At 40.0% G+C, this 24953-nt stretch overlaps 1 protein-coding gene across 1 annotated transcript in view; it reads right to left on the bottom strand.

The window, feature by feature from the left end:
- LOC120561928 (CUB and sushi domain-containing protein 3-like) overlaps positions 1-24953 on the bottom strand; it is a 292084-nt gene that overhangs the window by 69041 nt on the left and 198090 nt on the right. The window contains exons 40-50 of the mRNA XM_039805270.1: positions 22808-22924; positions 22372-22581; positions 21519-21707; positions 20301-20478; positions 16817-16962; positions 16187-16267; positions 15245-15358; positions 6136-6324; positions 5659-5805; positions 4150-4338; positions 300-485 (exon numbers count right to left, since the gene is read on the bottom strand). Of these exons, the coding sequence (XP_039661204.1) occupies positions 300-485; positions 4150-4338; positions 5659-5805; positions 6136-6324; positions 15245-15358; positions 16187-16267; positions 16817-16962; positions 20301-20478; positions 21519-21707; positions 22372-22581; positions 22808-22924 (1746 nt within the window). The remainder of the gene's footprint in view (positions 1-299; positions 486-4149; positions 4339-5658; positions 5806-6135; positions 6325-15244; positions 15359-16186; positions 16268-16816; positions 16963-20300; positions 20479-21518; positions 21708-22371; positions 22582-22807; positions 22925-24953) is intronic.

The following is a 24953-nucleotide window of genomic DNA, read 5'->3' as shown; positions in this document are numbered from 1 at the left end:
GTTGGGACTGCAGTCCATTTTCCATGACACCTTCCATTACAGTAGTGTTTTGTTAAAACTGTTTGATAGTCCACAACTTCTCCAGAGGATTTTTCAAACTAACTTTTTCCGTCTCCAACAGAGCTGTCAAAATGCTAAAATCAGCGTCTTCTCAGTAACTCTTTCCTATCCTCATCTTTAAACATGTCCTTCCCACTGCTCAACCGTGCGATGGGTTCTTGCAGTTGTCCCGTCCCTCTAAATCACTCTCCCTCCTCGCCTACATCCCCCTGCCTCTTACCTGAACATCCTCTACTCACCGATGCATCTGGGTATCTTGTTGTGGTTGCTCCAGGTGCCGTCTGGCTGGCAGACTGTGGTCGTCAGCTCTTTAGAGGAGAGTCTGTAGCCGTTGTTGCAGAAGTAGGTCACCCGTGTGCCGACAGAGTAATCAGCAGCGAGCACACCTCCGTTCACTGGCGCACTGGGCACACCGCATGACACAGCTGCAGGCGGCAAAAGGACAGTTGTCGACACACGTTTATGTGCAATACAAGACACATGCTAGAGAGATTTGCAGAAGGACGTGTGGTAAACACAGGCATGGTAGGCAGGCACATATTCACTTAAGTGTTAAATACACATGTATGTACTTCCACCAGTGTTGGGTGTGCAACCCCTTTCTGTTACACAAGCAATGCCAAGTGTTAGTTTTTCCTTTAAATGGTTGCAAATATACTAAGTAAAAACCTATAAGGAAATAACGGCTCAACATTGACATTGAACACCCCTATAGAATTTTGACAACAGACCTCACTCGTGGCAGCCACAGCAGGGAAAGCACAGCAGGGTTTTTCCTGCATAGAAGAATTTTTGGTGCCCCCCGAAAGAGGTTTTAGCCAGCTCCAAAGTAAAATACCACAAGCGCCAAAATAAAAACAATTCAGATTAAAAACAACAACTCAAATCCTCTCCAAATGTGTTTAAAAGAAATTTACCAAACAACTTGTTGAACGGGCAGAACATAAACTTGAATAAGAGCGCTAATCTTAGTTTTATCTCCAGAGTATCGGACTCTCCCGGTGATTTATCTAAATATTAATATTATTTTTTTTAACCAGTTTGTTAATTGGGGTTTTATTTACTCAAGCATAATATACATTTTTGTTTATCAAATTGTCAGAAATCACAGGTAAATGCATAGATTTCTGTCAAATAAAACACAAAACTGCCTTTATTGTACGCGGACTGACTGCTGTGCGTAGTCCGGCAGTCTTTTATCCGGCAGAATTTCCTGCTGCACCGGAGCAATCCCGGAAGTGGAACGTCGTGGCTATAGACTAATGAAACGTATACAGTAGATGTATATACAAAGCCCAAAAGACATGCATGCTAGGTAACTAGGACTACAGTTGAAAATTAGCTGACTGGCTAACACTGGCGCATTTACAGAAATGTTGATTAATGTGTGCTGTCCTAATCAAATAAATAAATCTCAATTCCAATGAAGTTGGGACGTTGTGTAAAACATGAATAAAAACACAATACAATGATTTGCAAATCCTTTTAAACCTATATTAAATTCAATACACTACATATACAAGATCTTTAATGTTCAAACTGATAAACTTTACATCACCTTTCCTTTTAACGACCCTCAATAAGCATTTGGGAACTGAGGACACTAACTGTTTAAGCTTTGTAGGTGGAATTCTTTCCTTTCTTGCTTGATGTAAGACTTCAGTTGTTCAGTCCGCGGTCTCCATTGTCGTATTTTGCGCTTCATAATGCACCCCACATTTTCAAATGGGAGACAGGTCTGGACTGCAGGCAGGCCAGTCTAGTACCTGCACTCTTTAACTATGAAGCCACGCTGTTCTAACACGTGCAGAGTGTAGCTTAGCATTGTCTTGCTGAAATAAGCAGATACGTCACTTAAAAATATGTTGTTTGGATGGCAGCATATGTTGCTCCAAAACCTGTATGTACCTTTCAGCATTAATGGTGCCTTCACAGATGTGCAAGTTACCCATGCCATGGGCACTAACACACCCTCATACCATCACAGATGCTGGCTTTTGAACTTTGCGCTGATAACAATCTGGATGGTCCTTTTCCTCTTTGGCCCGGAGGACATGACGTCTATGAATTCCAAAAACTATTTGAAATGTGGACTCGTCACACCACAGCACACTGGTTCAGTCCATCTCAGATGAGCTCAGGCCCAGAGAAGCTGGTGTCGTTTCTGGGTGTTGATATATGGCTTTAGCTTTGCATGGTAGAGTTTTAACTTGCACTTGCAGATGTAGCGACGAACTGTGTAACTGACAATGGTTTTCCTAAGTGTTCCTGAGCTCACGTGGTAATATCCTTTACATGATTATGTCGGTTTTTAATGCGGTGCCGTCTGAGGGATCGAAGGTCACGGGCATTCAATGTTGGTTTTCGACCTTGCCGCTTACGTGCAGAGATTTCTCCAGATTCTTTTTATGATATTAGAGACTGTAGATGATGAAATCCCTTAATCCCTTGCAATTGTACGTTGAGAAACGCTGTTCTAAAACTGTTGGACTATTTACTCACAAAGTTGTTCACAAAGTGGTGAACCTCGCCCCATCCTTGCTTGTGAACAACTGAGCCTTTTGGGGATGCTCCTTTTATACCCAAATAATTTGCAATTAACCTGTTCACCTGTGTAATGTTCCAAACAGGCGTTTTTTGAGCATTCCTCAAATTTCCCAGTCTTTTGTTGCCCCTGTCCCAGCTTTTTTGGAATGTGTTGCAGTTTGAACATTAAATATTTTGTCTTTGTAGTGTATTCAATTGAATATAGGATGGAAAGGATTTGCAAATCATTGTATTCTGGGTTTTTTGTGTCCCAACTTCATTGGAATTTGTATTTTGTTTTTTGTTTCAACAGTAACTCCTTCCATGAAGCACTCATACAGAAAAAGCAGCACTGTGTCCTTGCCCCTATACAGAGCGAATCTGGGTTACTGTGGCCTCAGAGCTTTAACCAGACAGAAAGCTCAAGCTAGTAGGTTTCAAGGTGTTTATCATCAGAGCCAAGTCAGAGGGAGTGAGTCAAGCAGGGAAACCAACATCTGCAGGGCCAGACTAAATGGGAACGGTTATGCAAACACACATATGATCAAATGGAGCAGCAATGGTAGCTACACACTGTGAAACATCAAAGGTAGGAATCTGCCAACATGGCCTGGAGCCATTACGTTGCCCCTCACCACCCCATGAGAGAATCGATCAACATTCATTTGCAATTACTGCTAAGTCACAATCTAACAAGCACTAAATGCTTTTCTACACTGCAGATGGAAAGTTTCAACTTTAGAATGGTGAAGTCTTTAGCTTAGAAGGTCAGTGGGCCTGTAACATTATTTAAGGTCACTGCTCTTTCTCTGAGATGGATGAGTAAAACTGATGGATGAATATACTGTACATTCTCAACATATTCAATATGGATTGGAAAGAATGATAGATTGAACATACTGTAATGTAATCTCCCCCATCTAGCAGACAGCAGATGGACAGCATCTGTATGAATATATTAGTTCATTTTCAGCCACGGTTGGGTTTATGTGCTTTGGAAAAGCTATGTGCAATTACCAAACTGACGGAATTAATCACAGGTGTGAAGTGTTTTTAAATGATTTTAAAGTACATGACATACATATTTTTATTTCACTGTATCATGATAAAATGCAATTGAGCACACCATCTGTTGCCGTTTGCTGCTGTGCAAGTGTGTGTGTATGAGTATGTGCTAGTGCATGCAATCATGCGCACATAAATGCACACATTTCACATGTGTGCATCAAACAACCCAATTAGTTGAGTGAGACCCAACAGCAGCAGACACTGCATGCTAATGGTGAGTTAGCCAAAGTAATTTGAAGAAGTGGAAATTGACAGAAGAAGGGAGGATTGATTACTGTTTCCTTTCCACATGAGAGGGTACTGGCTCTCAATCAGGCTGGATTCAGTTCAGCTGCTAACAACACAGGAATAGGGCTTGGGCTGAGACACTCTGGTGCCTTAAGCGCCTGCCTGTCTGCCTGCTGAGCATAGGGGTGCAGACGCAGTGACCAGAAGAACAGGGAAAGAGGCAGGCTGAAGTTAGGAATAAAGGGCTGCCAGGGTCGATGTGCTCACCTTGACATGCAGGAACTGGCGCGTCCCAGGCAAAGTAGCCATAGGTGGTCTTCTTGCACACAGCTGTGCCCTTTCCGATCAGCTTGTACCCCCTGTCGCAGGCCCAGCGCACCATGCTGTTAAGATGACCCCCAGTCTGGCTCACTACAAAGCCGTGTTGTGGGGAGTCTGGGGTACTGCAGTACATCGCTACATTAGATGGAGGAATAAAGGAACAGGGGAGAGGAGTGAGATGAATGGCAAGGCAAGGGAGAGAAACAGGAAATAAGGTGACAATGACGTCAAAGAAAGGCAATAAAGAGACGCAGATGTTAACAGGGAAAAAGAGAAATGAAGCGGAGAAAAGAGAAACGGTTGAAAGGCATTGACAAAGCTCCGTTAGAGAAAAACTCAGGTGAACATTTTAGTCACAGTAAGGCTCCATTTTAAATGCAGAAAGATAATGAGGGAAAATGCCTGAGGAGTGTCATATCTATTTAGCACTTGGGCTGTGTGCCACACAGCAAAGGAAGTCCTCAAACTCACATTATTACTATTCCTCTCCTGCCTATGGGCATGCACATATTCAAATTGAATTAACACATGCCATACTGGTGCATCCTCCAGTTATTTGTTCCATAGCCTTCCTTTCCCTCATCTTACAGCCCATAGAACACAAAAAGGGTAAATTTGGTTTCCAGAATATGAGCACCAAATAGCCGATGGGACAGAAACTCCAAGGGAGGGCTGTGTGCTTCACAAACACTGTCAAACATTCCTTCAAATCAGCCTGACTGGGAGATAACAGAGATTTAAGACGAAAAGACACACACTGGGGTTTAAGTCAGTTGCCTGTTCAAGTCAATCAAGTCAAGGAGTTTTCTTTACAAAATTCATCACCCCGGCTTGCTTTCACAGTAACACTCTTGTGTATTAAATATAATGGAGACACTAACATGAAAAAGAAATGTCTTTTGTGCTTTTTTCATTATTATTGATGCATTTCAAATGGAAGATTCCCTATGCTGATGTTGCTTAGCACCACTTGCTTTATTAAAAGACAATTAAGAATTTAAAACCTTTTTAAATTAAGGAGTGCAAAACAGCATGGAGCATTCTCCGCTTACAGCGACTTTCCTCCTGCCTCATGTTTTTTTGCATGTGAAAACATCTTCTATTGTGAGCCATAATCATTTCAGTAAAAATTCAAAGTAATTTTGTAAATTAAAGGATACTAAAAACTCAATAAATAATACCCCAAAGCAATCAGAGCACACTGTGATAAAAATCATGGGGTCACATTGTGTCCACAGTAATATGCAGCAGAGAGTGTTCAATGAATATTTGCCCCTATGTAGTGTTATCACTCATTCAATTGAAGTGTCTCTTCACGGTGCCTACAATATAAATGCCAGAGTTGTAAACCCATGACTTTTATCACTTTTCTGTAGTTTAGAGACAACATATATTCAAATAGCACTTATAAAAAGAGAATATGATTATAAGTTGGATACATACTTTGATACTCACCCACGTATCTGATGTGGAAGCCGCGTCGGTTGGTGCCGTGATCAGAGGACCAGCGCAGTAGCAGCTGGTGGCCTGTGGTGGTCATGCTGAAGGGGGTTTCAATGTCTCCACTGAGTGATGCCATGCTCTGGCTGTAGATGTTGGGACCTGAACACAGATAGATGGACAAACAGTTTACCAGGAAAAGATCCATGTCAAAAACAAGTATTAATGTAGACAGACGTGAACATACATCTTCTATTTTTAGTAATAAATAGCATTAATTACAGATATGGTAGTGAGAACACAAGACCAAATGTTCCGTAACATATTTAAACGATTAATCATGGCATCAACTATACAGTAGAAGATGAAGTATGAATGTTTTACTGGGATATACTAAACTTCATAACCCAAAATGAACACATCAATTGTTTCAGTTAAGTTACATTAGTAGTAAGTAACGAAAAGCCAAACCAAACTTCCAGCAGAACCGACCATCAAATATTTCCAAGATGTCAAACTCTTTCTCTGTCTGGAAGAGTTCAAAGTGCAGAGTCATGTTGTAACCCTTCTCCACATTGATCAGCCAGGAGCACATCTGGAGATTGGGGTAGTTATCAGGGTAGCCTGGACTCAAGATCACCCCCGTTGAGTCAAAACGCACCTCATGGGCTGGACATTGGACTGGAAGAAAAGAAACCGTATAAGGGCAAGGCAGTGTCAGAGGAAGACAAAGAGACAGAGGAAGAACAACAGAGACAGAGAGAAGAGAGGAAGGGACAAAGTTTGGACAAGGAAAGAGGTAAAAGAGGGAGATAGAATCCCATTTCAGGCAGAAAACAGAAGAAACTGATGCATAGGAGAGGGGATGAAAGGCACAGTTAGATAAGGCCAGATGAGGTGAGGGAAGGAAAGACAGGAATGCTCATTGTGGCAGGAGAAATGACTAGAAATGACGAGAAAAAATAACTAGTCCTGAAACAATTACATTTCAGCCACACTGATATTGAGCCTACGGGCTGAGCTGGTGAGTCTGCGGTTGTCACCAGGCTGCCCTAATATCAATCTATCAAATACTCAGCAGGTGAGACAGCTAACTTTGTATGGAAAAATTATGTATGTGTGTGTGTGTGGGTTGCTCAGAGCATTCCCTTCATTTCCTGTAGGCTGGCATGTCTAAAATAATGACAGTTCTGTTTCTTTCCTTTCCTGCTGGTAACAGAAGTTTCTCTTCTGGGCCACTAGTGAAGAAACATGGCACATATGAAAGGTTAATGTGAAGAACTGTTCTAGATAAAAAGGTCACTGGAAACATTCGGACACAAAGAAAAAAAAAAGCAGAACGAAAGAATTGTAAGTATAAATATTCCCGCTGGCGAGTCGCCGTAGACATTTTAACTAAAACGGCCTTTGACTCAAAGTTAACAGGCAGATATGATCTCCAAAAAGTCAAAGTCAGTGATTTTCTAAATAACACTACACAATACACCAAAGGCCCTCTGTGGGAATCGAGGTCAAGAAAATTTCTCATTACGTTATCTCAACAACAAAGAAAATACTTGAACAAAGCATAGGATTTAATATTTATAGAAAACACTGTACGATATTCATTCAGGAGGCAACAAATCTCAACTCAATATGTTCAGAAACTATATTAACATAGCAATTTAATATGAAATAGCAATATTTTTCACTACCAATACAAATACCAATACAATACTTTTACTGGTTTATAAATCACTAAACGGTTTAGGGCCAAAATACATTTCTGATCTGCTACTACATTATGACCCACCCAGACCTCTCAGGTCGTCTGGGACAGGTCTACTTGTTGTCCCCAGAGTCAGAACTAAACAGGGGGAAGCAGCGTTCAGTTTTTATGCTCCACATATTTGGAACAAACTCCCAGAAACCTGTAGGTCCGCTGCAACTCTCAGTTCTTTTAAATCTAAGCTAAAGACCTATCTTTTTGATGTTGCTTTTCTTTAAATAATCTATTTTATTAACTTTAATTTCTTATACTGCACTGTAACTTTTATTTTTATACTGCACTATCAATTTTATTATTGTCTTTTAATGTTTTTAATTTGTTTATTAATGTTTTTAAATAGTTTTTAATTGTTTTCTTTCTGCTCTTTAATGTTTTATGTAAAGCACTTTGAATTGCCCTGTTGCTGAAATGTGCTATACAAATAAAGCTGCCTTGCCTTGCCTTACCATTCCATGAGAGTTTGTAAGAATTTCTTCATAGATTTACACTTTTGAGTCTGCGGAAATGAACAAAATGCATATTTATATGTTTTACTGGCCACAGGGGTAAAACACACGATGGAAAAAGTAGAAACTTTGAGTCATGCCACCTAATAGCGTTTGAGTGGTCAATCAGTAGTCAGTCTGTAATTTCTAGCCAGTTTCATTTTTAATTATATAGTTTCTTAAACGGTTCGTTATTCAAAAACTTAGCTTTTTCAAAAGGAGTCAGAGTGCTTTTCTTTGTAGTTGAGAAACTCGATTTTGCATTTGAGACGAAAAAGAAGTCTGCAGCATGAATCTTAGTGAGAGAGTTACGACTCTCACTAGTGATATGATGGAGTTCAGAATGGGGTCTTCAGTTGGTGCAGTTACATCAATTCACACGGCTGCTTCCTCAGTTCTGTCGTCAGCAGGAGCCTCTGCTTCTACTGATGCCAGTGGGAATATTTGTCATAGAGCCAGCACAAATTCAGCTTAAAGGAAATCAGTGGTGGAAAAAGTATTCAGATCCTTTACTTAAGTAAAAGTACTGTAAAGTATACCACACTGTAAAAATACTCTGTTACAAGTAAAAGTCCTGCATTGAAAATGTTACTTAAGTTAAAGTATTTTAGTTTAGTTTTAGTTTAAGGAAATACGTGACATTTCTAAGTAATTCCTACTAACAATTGCTAATTTCAATTCTACAACATTTTCACTATTACACTGGGGTTACCAACATAAAAAAAAACTTTTAGACACTGTACAGATTTCCATTCCCTGCAGCACTTTACCATATTGGATAAGATGTACATGAAATTGACTCACTTGATAAGATCGAACACACTGTACATAGAACCATCTTTCAGGCAAGAGTTTGTTATTGAAATAATTGAGCCCTCAATACTTGTTTATTAAGCTAACGTTGCCAGGCAACAAACACAATTGTATCCAGTACGCACAGTTGTGCTTTGCCTCAAACTTCAGTGCAGGGATTAAAAAAATGAATCATGTGAAGCTTAAAACAGTTTCAGACACCTCAATACTACTACCTTATAAGATGGGTTTTTAAGAGGACCATGATAAGGATAGGACGATACCCTGAAAGCAGACTAAAGCTTACAATGTATTTATAAGGTGATTTGGCTATTATACAAATGTAAACCTCTGTACCTTAGCGTAAAAAAAAAAAAGCAAGGCAGCCGCGGTACTGTTATTATCATCATACTGGCTCAAATACTATTATATATATTATAAATAACATAGCTCAAGTATCAGGCAGATAAATACAATAAATCAAAAATCTCTAAAAATGAAAAATTCCTGTTTAAATGATATTTTATTGTATCTTGTAAATACAATCCACATTAAACAGTGAATTAGTATAGTAACCAACAATCTTTAGCCAGTGACATTCAGGTAACTACTGAAATCATGCACTGTCTCTGAAGACCCTTACTGTACACACAGTATTGTACAGTTATTCTGCAAAGGCGTTCATGCCAAAATTATGTTTTTAAAAAGAACTGGCATTGTCATTTGTTAAATCTTGCAAACATTGCAAGATGTATCTCTGTAATTCCTTGTACAAACCCCCAATTGTTTATTCTTTTACTCAGCACACAACATGCATATTGAATGACAATGCCATGACAATGACAATGAATGTTGCATATTGTCGGCTGCAGACACATCATACAATAAAGCTTACATAAGTATAGTAAAGATGAAGTTAGAGCAGAATCTTTTTTTTTTCATCAGATTTTCTGACATGAAAATGTGAAAACCAATACGACAACATTTATTAGGTTAGACTCTCAACCTCAATGTGGCAGATAGTTTACCAAGCAAACACAGCAGTCAACTCAATTGTGGCTCTATCCTTGATCAAAGCTACTGCATAACCTTCCTCATAGGAAGACAGAGCCTAGGGGAAATATCTGAAAAACCAGGGGTATTTGGGGGTGAAATTGCATAGCCAGGCAAGGACATTTCACTGTTATCTTATAAGCATAAAATGACAATTAACACAAGGGTTGACAGCAAACAAAAGCGGAATCGAGGAACACAGGAGAATTATTTTTCCTGCCATGTCGGCAAGCTGCAAACAGGAAACTGCCCCTTTACAAGCTTACTGTAGCAGTCTCTTGGATGTGAATTGCAGGTCAACTCAAATTAAGTTAAACTGTACATGTCCCAAGGAGAGCAATTAGTTTCGTGTTAGGGGTGGCACAAGGACATAATATATCCAACACAAGAAAATGTAATGAATTCTTGACTACAATGATATGGTGATCTATGAAACTGTCAAACTAACCAAGAAGTCATAAAATACTACTAAAATAGTACCAACTATGCCAATTTAATGCTCAAGGCATTAACAAAGATTGATATGATGCCTGACACATTTGGTTGCACACTTTAAATATGCCATACAGTACTCAATTCACTGTATTTTGCCTGATATCTGTTCATTTGGTATGGATTTTTAACCAAAGACTATATAAAAAAAAGCGGACATAGCCTCAGGCTCTGATGCAGAAGTGCCTTAAACCTGTATTCTTACAGGGTGTATGCCTGGCCGACAGTCTTCCCACAACATTAGACGTCTACTTAACATCATCCACTCGCCAAGCAATACCCCGGAGATTGTGGTTTCCCTCTACGCCAAAAACAGGCAGGAACATCGTGTTGAAAAAGGTTGAGAAAAAAAAGGCACTACCATAACGCTGATTACTCCACATTTTAATTGTGATATTTTGTGATTACATTCTGAATCTGCCACGTTCTCTGTAAATGTAGTAGTACGATGTCTTCCTCTGATGTAGAAGTACACTGTAAGTCAGTAGTAGGCTATATAGTGGCATTGCATATTAAGTAGTTGGGGGTCCTTCTGTAATTTTGGTATACAATTTGGTTCTGGAGAATGCTACAAGCAGCAATACCACAGGCCAAGCAACGGCCCGTTCCATATTTTGAACGGGCACTGTACTAGTAGAAGTACAAACTCCAATTCCAATGAAAATTGTAAATAAAAACACAATTATTTGCAAATCCTTTTCAACCTATATTCAATTGAATACACTACAAAGACAAGATATTTAATGTTAAATGTTTTAAATTTTTTTTTTTTTGCAAATATTCACTCATTTTGAATTTGACAAAATTATGTAAACGATATTAACACGTGAGCTCAGGAACACTTCGGAAAACCATCGTCCGTTACACAGTTTGTAGTTTCATCTACAAGTGCAAGTTAAAACTCTACCATGCAAAGCGAAATCGTTTTTGGAAATCATGGACGTCATGTCCTCCACACCAAAGAGGAAAAGGACCATCCAGATTGTTATCAGCACAAAGTTCAAAAGCCAGCATCTGTGATGGTATGAGGGTGTGTTAGTGCCCATGGCATGGGTAACTTGCACATCTGTGAAGGCACCATTAAAAGGTGAAAGGTACATACAGGTTTTGAAGCAACATATGCTGCCATCCAAACAACATATTTTTAAGGGACGTATCCGCTTATTTCAGCAAGACAATGCTAAGCTACAGTCTGCACGTGTTAGAACAGCGTGGCTTCATAGTTAAAGAGTGCAGGTACTAGACTGGCCTGCCTGCAGTCCAGACCTGTCTCCCATTTGAAAATGTGGGGTGCATTATGAAGCGCAAAATACGACAATGGAGACCGCGGACTGAACAACTGAAGTCTTACATCAAGCAAGAAAGGAAAGAATTCCACCTACAAAGCTTCAACAGTTAGTGTCCTCAGTTCCCAAATGCTTATTGAGGGTCGTTAAAAGGAAAGGTGATGTAACACAATGGTAAACATGCCCCTGTCCCAGCTTTTTTTGGAACGTGTTGCAGGCATCAAATTCAAAATGAGTGAATATTTGTAAAAAAAAAATAAGTTTATCAGTTTGAACATTAAATATCTTGTCTTTGTAGTGTATTCATTGAATATAGGCCAAATTGGGCAGCACGGTGGCTCAGTGGTTAGCACTTCTGCCTCACAGGAAGTTGGCACTGCAGAGTTTGATCCCCGGTCCGGGCAGGGCCTATCTGTGTGGAGTTTGCATGTTCTCCCTGTGTTTGCGTGGGTTTCCTCCGGGTGCTCCGGTTTCCTCCCACCATAAAGACATGCATGCTAGGTAACTAGACTACAGTTGAAAATTAACCGTCTAGCTTACAATGGCGCATTTACAGAAATGTTGATTAATGTGCATTGTCCTAATCAAATGAATAAATCTTAAATCATTGTATTCTGTTTTTACTTACATTTTACACAATGTCCCAACTTCATTGGAATTGGGGTTTGTATAAGGCTGTGGTTACCCTTGTCTTTTCCAATGTGAGACCACATGCCGATTGAATTCGGATCTCAGTGAGGTGTGGACAGCATATTGACAAAATCCGACAATCTATCAAACTTAGGTCTTGCATTGTCTTCCCGCCACACAGGATTCCCTCTCCAGAGCAAGAGCAAAAGGAAGAAATTTGAAGATGGAGGATAACCGAGGCTGGAGCACAGCTGAGACCCGCTGTCATTTAGCACTGCCGTCACTGTGGCAGCTGCATTAATCACGTGTCTGCGCTGTCCTCAACAAAGCACGTTTCAAACTTGCCCGGGCACCATTAAAATATAAACAAAGTAGAAAGAAAAGAAGAAGGCAAATGCCATTTAGGATGCACTTGTTGAGCGGAAATATATCCCGATGGAAATGTATATCAGATCAAAATCCACTCAGGCAGATCGCATAGAAGTTTCAAGTGTGAACACACATATGCAGACACATATTTGCGGACAAAGCTGAGTTCCGATCTGGTGCATTCGATCACAAAAGTCGCATTAAAAAGTGTAACCCATGCCTATGAGAAAATGACCCTACTTCACACTCACTAATTTATTACATCAAACATTTTCCTAACGAGTTTATGGACTCTATTGCTAGTTTCACATACAGCCTGAATCAACCAGTATGATGACAGCATGATGTTCATTTTGTAAATTATGCTCCTAGTTAAGAGTAAAATAGACAATAAAGCAGGGGATGCTTCAGGGCGTGGCTACCTTGTGACTGACTAGTCGCTACCACGGCTACCTGTCAATCAGTATAGAGGCTTAGCAATGTGTATCCATGGCACTGTGTACATTTAAATAGCTTCGCACTTGTTTTTGGGTGTTGTCAGTGTTTTCCTCTCAGAACTTTGACCCTTTCACAGTGTTTCCAGTTCATGAAAGTTAATTCTAACATTTTAGTTGCCTAAAAGTGTCCTGTTCAGCGTCCAATTGTACTAAAAGACACTAGGAGTCAGCTGTTCATTTTTTCACGCAAGTACATTTAGTTATAAGCCTGTTTTTTTTACCAGCCAAAATTAACATTCCAATTAATCACGGTTAACGTAAATTACAGATGGACACAATTTACTATAATACAGTTTATGAGAGTTTGAGCTGTCCAACATGAAATAGTTTAAAACATTTCAAATTCTTCTGTATGATTGATTGCCTTGCACAAGAAACCAGCTGAAAAACAATGTTGTGTTCACCCAGAATAGTCCCAAGATGCTTTGCCCATCTGGATTTGGCAGGTTAATTTAGTCACTCACATTAAAGCCTGTGAAATTATTTTAAGTACAGTATGCGAGTTTTAGTTGATATGAGCTAGTTGGTCTTGGCAGAGCTCTGTGTAACAGTAACACATGAGAAGGAGGTGAGCTGGCAAGACCAACATAGACAACATAGCTTGAAATATTTGCCCTCAATTGGCAAAAAAGATAAAGATCAAATTGTTCCAAACTATTCCTATTGTTGCTGATCTGCTAAGTTTGTCACTTTCAACCAAACAACGAAATTAAGAATTGGAAAACATTTCACTGCAAATCCATTAATATGATGATCTGTATGCTAGACATGTATGATGCCGTCTTCAAGTATGCAATGAAGCTTTTCTCTCCTCTGTTTCCCATCTACAGTATCTTTACTCTGCACTGTCTAATACGCTAATAAAATACTGTAGGACTTCATACCCCTTATGCTTTTATAAATTATTGATTTAAAAAAAGCCCAATGCAGCACAAGTAAAGATAAGACCTGTTGTTTTCAGGACTCACTCACACGCACCTACTGTACATCAAAGAAAATTTGATCAAATTGCCACGTTTTGGTCTCTTTGACCTTTGTGCATACACTAATAGAACTATTCATAGGCAGTGCTGCATGTAGCCTTTATGAATAAAGTACAGGAATGTAAGTAGCTTAAAATAGCTTGGATCACCAGTCAGGTCACTCAACTTAAGCTTTGCTATACGATGTGTTGCTTGTGGCACTTTCCACAATATGTACTAAAACGAATTTAGCCAAATTCTTTCTTCTAAGAGCAAAACAATGTCAGCCGCAAAAACGCTACAGGGTAAGAACCAAGTCATCAAAGCAGACATCAAATAATAACAGCCAGGGATGAGCAAATAGGTTCCAAATCACTAGTCCTATTCTAAGATGCTTTATGGATGCAGGATCTGGGTCTGTCGAGCATCTGTCATGGCTTGATCACAAGTCCAATGCAATTACTCATAGTTTCTAGAAATAAAAAGACAGAAATGCTCATCAACTCAAGACAAGACAAAGGACCAGGGCCCTTCAAAAGATGCCTATCCCCACAGGGAATAGAAGATTTCAGAGCACTCGGTTGTCTGTGGCGGAGATGTACTGGCATGACAGGCAGGTTGAGGGCATTTGTTTTTTGGTCAAAACAAAATCTCTGATGCAGACACCACAGACAAGTTATTTTTCTTTGCTTCTGTTTTGAAAATCTATCTTCTGAAAAAGCATGGCTACGAAGACATTTTACATCAATTAAAGCCAATGGGCCATTTGAGCAGGGATTAAGGGGTAAAATATAAGCTTCCATCTTCCTATGGAATAAACAGCTATGACTGGCCTCCATCTACCTTGTTACACTGAAAAAAAACAAAAACATGTTGATGAAACCTGCTGATCTGTAATCTGATTCACACTGATCACTCACAGCCAAGTGCTGGTTCTAGGGGAGTGCAGGTCTATGATCGTGGGTCAGTAGTATTCCAACTCTGAGTCTTGACAAATTAGAATAGAGATGCAGTTTGCCACCAGGAGCCTTCTGTTAAATGATGCATCAAAAGTGGGTGCTGCTGACTGCAACCAACCTTGGCAGAGGGGCGTCTAGCACACACATGGAGGCACACATAACGGAACATGGATACACATAAATGCGAGTGCATGTGCACACACAGACATTTGAACACACATTGAGAGGAAACGCACGCAAACACACAGCATTCATGAAGCCACACAGAAAACATATCCATACCCACTCATATATTGAAGAAAACCAACCTTGACAGACTGGTGGGGGTCCATCCATCTGTAGCCGCTCTCCAAGTCGACAGGTCAGAATCTCACTGCCCACCAAGGTGAAGCCCGGCAGGCACGAGTACCGAATGATGTCCCCTATGAGGTCATTCACACACGCAATCATACAAACACATCCATCCATTCATCCGCCCACCAAGCCCCCCCACACACACAAACACAAACACACACACACACACACACACACACACACACACACACACACACACACACACACACACACACACAGAGAGCTGTTAGTAAAAGCCTTCTCAGCACCAGCACTTGAAACAGTAATCAACAACACATTTTCAAATGAAGATTGGCATCCCCTTAGCTAGCTGGAGTACTGAAGGCACTTCATTACAGGCGCGCGCGCGCACGCACGCACGCACGCCAGCCACTCACTAGCCATATGATTTTAAATTCTGACTCACTTCTGAACACTGAAAATACAAACAGCTTATGAAGAGCTAATTAGACCTTCCCTCAAACTAATATTTAATTGCAAGAAAAACTCAAAAGAAAGAACTATAAGAAGGAACAAAAAAGGGCAAGAAATATAGACAAAAGCACATTGCAGGTTAAATGATAGAATGAAGTTGCAAAAACATCTGTCCAGTGCCAGTATTATACATTTACATTTATATATTAGAAAAATGTATATGCCCAAATGAATATGTACTACAGACAAGGCTGTTAAAGCAAAGCTCTAAACATTAAAACAATGGTTTCAAAGAACAAATAAAGAATTCAACCGACAGCCAAATTAATTAATAAATTAATGTCTAACCATTTGAGCTGTCTAAACCCATTTTTTTTCCTTTGTCCAGGGCTGTCCGAGGAAATTACCTTATGCCTGGTGCAAATGTATTTTATTATGCATCGTCCCTGGTCGGTAAACAAGCAAAATAAAATATGACAAACCTATTTCAAACTCGTCATCATCGGTTAGGATAGTGGCATTGGCAACAGGAGGGGGTGGCTGACATGTTCTCAGCTGGTATGCTGTTAGAGAGAGAACAAATACTGAAATCTGCAACAGTGTATATGTGCACTCAAGTATGAGAGAGAGAGAGGAGGGGGAGTGTATATATGTATTTTCTATTCAACTGCAGCACATTCTTTACTCTCTCATCATGATGAAACCTGGTTAGATCATAAATTGCCACCTATCACTGTTGATGATCATCAAAAAACAATCACTAATTTAGTTGAGATGGGGGACATTTTAATATTAATAAACTGATTTTTTAAGGGGTGTTTCAATTGTGCAGGAGAAAAAACAGGCATAAGAAGGCATTCATCATTTATCATTACACACGACGACGTGTAATCGTGTAACCATTTAGCAAAATGAGAAAGACCAAATGACTCATAAAAGAGGGAAAATTAAAGGCATTCTAACATCCCTCCGTTCTCTTGTGATCTTCATTACTACACTATGGTCCCAGCAATGTGGAGAAGTGAAGATCAAATGAATTTGAATGAATTCAAGGGTCATTAAAGCAGTGCGGGACAAGGTCTTTACTTAGCTGGTATCAAAGGGGAGGTTACCGTAATAATGCAGAACAAAGAAGCCGCTGGTGCTGAAGTCGCTGTGGAATTTGATGAGGATCTGATTGGCAGTGGTGGACACGCCCTCCTGTATGGAGTTGCCACTGAACTGACCGATTTGAGGCGAGGCCTGGTCGGGTCCATCCCTGATGCAGAGAGGTGGAAGGAGTGGAGGTTGTGAGGTGGGAGGGAAAGAGAGACATTTAACAAGTGAAGGGAGGAGGATGGCAGAGAGAGAGAGAGAGAGAGAGAGAGAGAGAGAGAGAGAGAGAGAGAGAGAGAGCAAATTATTTATAAATAAATACAAGTAATAACTTGCTGGGATCAAAGAGCAGGTCTAGTTATCCCCAAGCAGTTGTTCTAAAGACCTGAGAAAAAGGTTTACATTAATCGAAGTGTCAAAGTAGAAGTTGAGAATATGTTAACTGATGAGCCAGTAAAGCAAGGAAACTTTTGCCTCCTCCAGCCATGTTACAGTTAAAGTTTTTGAGGGAAAAAAATCTATGATAAAGAATACATTAAAAATGTAAAAGAATTCAAAACCGTTTTTTTTTTTTTTTTTTACTTGCAAAACATTCCTTTAAATTTAGTTGAGTGTTAATATTCTGTATGTGTATGCACATAATGACTCTTGAAGGATAAAATTGTTTAAAAAATGTATTGATCATTATCACAAAGTCCTAAAGCCCTTAACTTAATAACATGACATATAAGGAACTGTAGCCCTGGGAATCAAAATTTAATTTAATCTTAATGACCTTTTGGATTTTCACTCTTTATGGAGATTAGGTTGTTAACTGTGAAGGATGGGTATGTCCATGGGAGTGTATACCCACATTACTGTAACTACAGTACATGGCATCTTATCTCCAGTTCAATGACATGTCGACACTTGAAGATCAAACTTGAATTACACAGAATGTCATATAACAATCAACATGTGGCAAAGATATGACAATAATAATATGTTTAGAGTGATGGTAAGAAGTCAACCAACTCCTTAAGGCAACTATAAATTACAAAACAGATAAAAAGAGAAGAGGCCAGGGGCAGTAACACTGAAATAGTGATTGGCATGATGCCAGTGGATGAGATTCACCCTGAGATGCTGAAGGCCCTAAATGTTGTCAGCCTGTTGTGTCTGAAGCATCTCTTGGGCAGCATCCACCATTGCCAGTAAGGGCTGCGGCCTCAAGTGAAAGAGTTTAAGCATCTATGGGCCTTGTTCCCGAATGAGGGTACAATGTAGTGTGAAATTGACAAGTGGCATAGTACTGAAATGTCATGTTGAAAATGGAGCTAAGCCTGAAGGTGAAGTTCTCAATTTACGGATACAAAGAGCTGAAATGAGGTGCCGGGGCAGGTTGTGGTCTGAGAGTGAGAAGCGGGATATTTGGGAGGAGCTCGAAGTACACCTGCTGCTCTAGTGCTCCTCCTGAAAAGAGCCAGTTGAGGCAGTTCAAATATCTAATGAAGATGCCTCTGGGAAGCCTCCCTGTGGAGCTATGTCAGGCACGACCAACTGGAAGAAGAGACCCAGGGGCAGACCCAGAACATGCTTATATATTCTAGCTGAGTTGGGTGGACCTCAGGATCCCCCAGGTGGAGCTGGAGGGAAGTGGCTGAAAATGGATGGATGGACAGATAGCTCTAAGGTTGGCAAATATGACAATACACATACTGTGAGATGATTAAGATTTGGCAACCTCTGGAGTTTTTCTATACTGTTTCTACTAAGGTAGGTAAACCCATTATTATCTTTAGCTCTATTGAGAGCAATGTAGCATGAGCAGGACAAATGTTTGCCAATATAGGAATTTTGCATCTATGTCATGATGTAACTTGATTTGTCAGGTATCTAATTCACTAGATAAGGGAAAACAGGCATTTCCACCTAATCATTATATATACACAAATCGATTGTATCTAAATTGATTTGTTCAGGTCATTTACTCTATTATGACATGTTTCGCTATTGCAATGCAATACATTTGCTGTGAACATTTCTCCCTATGCCATACCCCATGGTGAATAGATGTGTGGATGGCTGTGGGGTGATAATAGAACTTGTCAGTTGCAGTGGAGCCATTTATGAGGCATGCATTAGCTGCTGACAGCACAGAACACAAAAGCACCTCTGCTAATGAGAGCTTAAATTAGGTTTTTGTGATGTGATGTAGCATGTAGGAACAAACAACATGCTACTTTTCTCTGCGGATAAAAAGCAAGATTCATGCCAGAAGACAGTGCTTTTCTATTTCAATTATATATAAATGCCATTTCTGTACAAGAGAAAAGTATTTCATTACTGGCACATTCGAGTGGCTCCAGGCCTATTCACGTGAATGATGAACACTAAATGCTTTTATGTACGTGTGTGTACCTTTAATATCTTATATATTAAAAAAAAGTCTTATGGCAGTTTCATTTCAGAATGATCAGCAAAATGGGAGACGGCAGTCAGGCAGGGAAATGAAATGTTACCATCAGGGAAAAAAATTTCATTTGAAAACAGTAGTGCCAGTAGCTCCCTCCTCTCATACTGTGAATAGTAGCCCCATATGCTGGAAGGAATTTCCCTCCTCTCTCACCCATGAGGACAGCTCCATGACTGCCTGAGGCTTACTATACTACACAGAGGCAACAGAAAGGTAGAGGGAGGAGGAGAGAGCGACAGCTGCTGGACTGATAACAGGCAGGTAGTATAAAGTAGTTTACTGCTCTAAAATTATCTGACAAGAGTTAAAGTTTCTACATACTAAGGTATCCAAGGTGATGTTTTCATGCTTGCACATATTTCTGTCTTTTTACGTAAAACTCACCGGGGAGGAGAGGCACACAGTGACTCAAAATTAACTTCAGTTTCTTTTATTTCATCACGCACCACAATCTACTTTGTTTTAGCAAGGGGCTGTAAGAAAAAAAGGTGTCATGGAAAGAAACAACTATCCACAGATATCCAGAAAAAGGTCAACATCTTTGGATGGCTGTTGTATCAACTAATATGGCTGTCACATAAAAAGCTGTGAGTAAAACCTGTCCAACTGGCCTATGGCCTTAACATTTTGTCAACATTGCATGCAGCTTTTTTTTTGCTGTTGCTATACGTAAGGGAAATACTCGCCCAAATACAAAATATTATTCAGAAAATGTTATACTCTAGTTTAAAAAAAACAAAAAAAAAAAACTTCAGTTTTTAAACCTTTTGGGAGCTGCTCTACTAACAATACACTGTATATGGTACACACTTGTTGAAAACTGTAACAAAAAGGTATATTTTGTGGCTCACTGCTCAGTATTGCTTGTAAAATCTGCCACTGGTTTCTAAAGCTTCACCAAACATCACTATTAATTGAGAAAGACTGCCTCCCAGTAACTGTCAACATAACTCTGTATGCAGCTCTGTATACAGAAAACCTTGCATGTTTGATGTGCGCCATAAGCTGATGAATAATGTCATACTGAGAGAGAAATGAGAACTTACCACACAGTGATGTAATCGTAGATTGCCTCTGTATTGATAACAGAGAAATTGATGTAGATGCCATACCCAGGAGGTACTCTGACAGTCCACAAGCAGTCCTGGAAGTGTGGATACTCGGCTGGGTGTCCAGGAGAGTAAATTGTGCCATTCATGGATGTTACATTCCCACCACAGAGAGCTGGAGGGATGGAAAAAAAACAAATCAGAGAGGCTGGATAAAAAAAAGAAGGCCAGTCTTTGATTTAGATCAAGTCATAAAACTTGCTTTATGACTGTATCGCCACTAACTGTTGATAAAACAAACCCTAACTGCGTGTTATTTGGTTATCACTGAGATACTGAGGGAGAATGCACCTGTTAGATACAACTGCAGGGGATGGGTACTGGATGCCGTGAACTTGATGACACTAAGTAGTTCAGACAATAAAACTCCCCCGTCATATGCCTTCAGAGGGAATGTGTTAAAATTTGACTTTGAACTTAGAGTCAAAGCCAAAGCGCTGCCCTCGGGATCCAAAAAAAGGACTGTAAACTTGACAAGGACAATACGGTGTCTACGGAAGAGACAAAAATATTTACCACTTTCTCTGACAAATATCTGTTGTAGACTTCAAACACATGTTACCGCTTGAATTAACTTATGAGAGGAAAGCCAAAATTTGAAATTTACAACAGAGACAGGCAATTAGCTTTGTAAGACAGATTTTCCAATGCTCCATATATCATTATATATGTATGGGCTGTGTCAATTTATAGTTCAGTGAAATGGTGCTACATTGGTGGTAAAAGTGAGTTGGATGCTTGAACGTGCTATAATAACGGACAGGAATAAAGCAGACTCAAGAACCTATATTTGTCTATTCAAAATAACTTCAAAGACCTTATTTTAGTGGGTAATGGCGATTAAAAAGCACCTCTGTCTTAATTTTTGGCAGCTTCTCAGAAAGCAGCCTGCATGACTTTCACAAGGATTTGTACAGTTATTTAAGTATCTCCCCACTAAATTTGGGTAATCCATCAAAAAATAAATCAAATAAAAGGCATTTAATGACCGAAAATATAATTTGTTGATACTGTAAATGTAGGCTATTTGGAGGAAGAATATAGGTCTTGGTAGTGCAATAGTAGTATTTGTGTCTGCACATAAACAACACAGGCTAGAAAACACCTGTTTTTTTTATTTTCTTTTTCTTTTAGAAGAGGCACTAGCCCAGTCACCTTCGCAGCGAGGTATGGGGTGATTCCAGTTCCTGCTGACTCCATGCAGACATGTGAGAGATGGTTCTCCAAGCAGAGTGTAACCTGGAAGGCATTCAAAGGAAATGGTCATCCCCACACTGTAGTCCTGACCGATCACTATGCCGTTACGAAACGGTCGTGGGTCCGGACACCTCTGTAGCTCATATGCTGGGGGAAAAACAAAAGCACACACAGAAGAGAATGTTTATGAAACACAGACTGCAGGAAGCAAATACTAAAACACTACCACTATAATACTATAGAATATCTATGGTGACCTCAAAGAACCAAAGCCTGGCTAGTGAGCTGTTAAGAACAGCTAACCTTGCATCACTGGTGAAATGTAATCACCAGATTGCCTATATTATTATGTGCTCTTTTATTGAAAACATACCTCCTACCTACAGTGGTTGAAGCCCCAAAATGTAGTTCTCTCTTCATGAAAATGTTTTTATTTAGGTTTTGTCTAAAAAGCTCTAATTCAAAGTTTTGTTATATTGTTAGTCTATAACTAATTATTATTATCCACATTGGCTCTAACACATAAAATACTCCACTGACCTAGCCTATTACTATTCAAGGATATGTAATATTGAATGTCTCAGTGGGCAGCATTGATTTCTATTTCTTTATTCTTTAACCTTTTGTAATCTTACAACCTCAGTGAATGCGTCTGCCTTGCAAGACTGATCTCTGTCCCTGGTCTGTATCTAACCTGACAGTGTTCTATTAGCAAACTCTTCAATCTCTTTCCACTTTTGCAACTGCTGCCATGATAAAAACAAACAAAAAACATTTAACTTCACCATGAGGACCCATATTTGCTCCTCACCCTGGTAGACAATGTGGAAGCCATGTTTGTTCTGGGAGTAGTCGCTGTGGAAGAACAGAGTGGTCTCGTGGGTGGTGCTAAAGAGAGAACTGGGCACAACAGGGCCACTGAAACGATCAATCACTGTTCCTGTCTCCAGGTTCCCGCTGCGCACCTCCAGATAGTCATGAACAGGCTCTGTGGAGAAGTTTAGAAACTGCAGATGGATCCCTAAAACCCCAAAAGAAAGGGTTAATGTAGGAGACAATCTGAATATATTAATAAAGTAGCATGCACTAGAAGGATCTTTTTTTAACACAATAAGAAGTCGAAAGAAGAGGAGAGAAGTTAACAGAAAAATGCAGGACCAAGCAGCAGAAAAGACAGAGCTAGCAGAACAAAAAAAGAAAAAGAGAGAGGAGAAGAAGAAAGGAAAGACAGAAGGGGGATGACAGACCGAAGCCAATAGGGAGTTGAACTCTCCAGCTGCAGTCCAGGCTGCTCTGGTAATTCCCTGGGAAGCCTGGGCTGAGGATGACGCCGCTGAAGTCTGTCATAGAGCCGCCACACTGAGCTAAGGGAGAGCAACCAAGGAGAAAGAACATGTCACTTCTCCACAGAACGGCTCCATGGGAAAACAAAGAAAAAACAATCACAGGGAGGCAAAGAGCATTGTGTCTTTGTGGGTTTCAGTGCATGCACAATTATTGTGTATGTTTATATATGCAGTATATGCTTATGTGTTTATGTCTCTGGTGTTTGGGCATGTCTGTGACTTGTGTATGCACATCTCTGCTTGACTGTGGGGATTATGCTCCATAAGGGCATCCGTGAAAAGATAACAGACTCAAGCACATGCCTTGTTTGGTGGCGTTTTAAATTAAAATAAATGAGGGAGTCAATTTTCAATACAGCACCACAGTTTTGCTCAGCGGTGGCAGTGATTATTTCACCCTCCCCCTCCAACACCCCACCTCTCTTCTGTGACTGTGAATTAAAGAACACTTCAGCTTGCTGTGAAGGTTACACTCATCCCCCTCTCCTGTGGCACATAACCCAGTCTTACATAAACACCCAGGTGTAATGCAATTATAGCCACCACAGGCACCAATGTAAACTTTTTAGTTAAATAATTAATAATTTCACCTTTTCCCATCTCAACCCTAACAGGCCTATTTATGTGGCAAATGGTTGGAAATACAAGGGGTATTGCTGCCATTTCTTTGGAGACCATCAAGCAAGGCCAGAATGAGGCGAAAACTATCTTGGGATTTAATTGTGCTGCTGGTGAGGGAAACCAGCTTGACCAGTTTGTGTATGAAATGAAAGAGAAGATAAGAGGAGAGGAACTTATGAGGATGTTATACCGTTTGTGTAGGGGCATTCAACCACTTTTATGCGAGTTTATCAGCATCAAAGTAAATACAGATCCTGGGGTGCTGGGGTGAGCGTATGTACTGTACTGTACCAGCGAGGAATTGAGATAACGCGCATTTTTTTGTGATCAACTTTTTTTATTGCCACCTTCAGACATACAAAACAAATTACACAACGTGTGACAGGTGATAGCAGATGGTGCAAAGAACAGCCAAACAAAAAGAACAGCGCTGAGCTATCATTTTCTTGGTTGCAGTTGAGCTGGTATAATTTAGAGTTGTCATTAAGTAACAAAACAATCGGGTCAGCAGGAGTTCTACATCCTATCACATCAGATATTATTGATGTTGTTTCATTCCAGAACACATGCACCTGTTCACATTCCCAGACCATATGCAGGAAAGTTCCAGTTTGTTTAGGTTGACAGAACGTGCAGTAGGGAGTGGGAATGACTTTAGAGTTGTATCTCTTCTGAGGAGTCCAATATGTTCTATGGCATATGTTGAAGTGGATCTGCTGGTGATTTGGGTTCTTGGAACAGTGGAAAATGTTGTCCCAAACTGAGTTCTCCTATGGATACTTGTATCAGTTTAGCATAAATCTTGGACACTATTCCTCTCACAGGAAAATCAACAAACCATTTAATGACTGGGTGCGCCTCAAGACTATTTCCCCATGGTACTCCGTAACATTTTAGGGCTGATCTTAAGCGAAGATAAAAGTAAAAGGATGTACCGGGGACCTCAAAACTAGCTCTCAGATCTTCAAAACTCAACATACCTTTCTCACTGAATAGCTGGTCTAAAGTATAAATACCTCTGTCACTCCACTGCTTACAAGTAAAGGGTTTGTTACCAGACATTAAGTGTGCATTGTGCCATATTGGGGTATTCAAATGCCACTTATTGGTGTAGCGTAGTTGCTCCTCCACCTGTTTAAAGTTGGTCAATGTTTTGGTGATAATAGGGCCATAGTTTAGCATACACTTTTTTGGACACACCCCTGCAAAGGCAAGGTCTTGCAGTCTTAGACTTCCAATGAGGTTTTGCTCTATTTCTCTCCATGGAACTGCAGATGAGGGGGTCCATCCACACTCTGAGGGCCCGTAGCTGAAAGGCTCTGTGACACATTTTAAGGTTATGGAGGGCCAAGCCTCCCGTGTTTGTGGTACGTTGCAGGGTAGAGTATTTTAGCCTAGGTTGTTTATTATTCCAAATATACAGCTG

This window comes from Perca fluviatilis, chromosome 7, assembly GCF_010015445.1.
Source record: "Perca fluviatilis chromosome 7, GENO_Pfluv_1.0, whole genome shotgun sequence".
In the NCBI taxonomy this organism is placed as follows: domain Eukaryota; kingdom Metazoa; phylum Chordata; class Actinopteri; order Perciformes; family Percidae; genus Perca; species Perca fluviatilis.
This window is presented reverse-complemented; position numbering and strand designations above follow the sequence as displayed.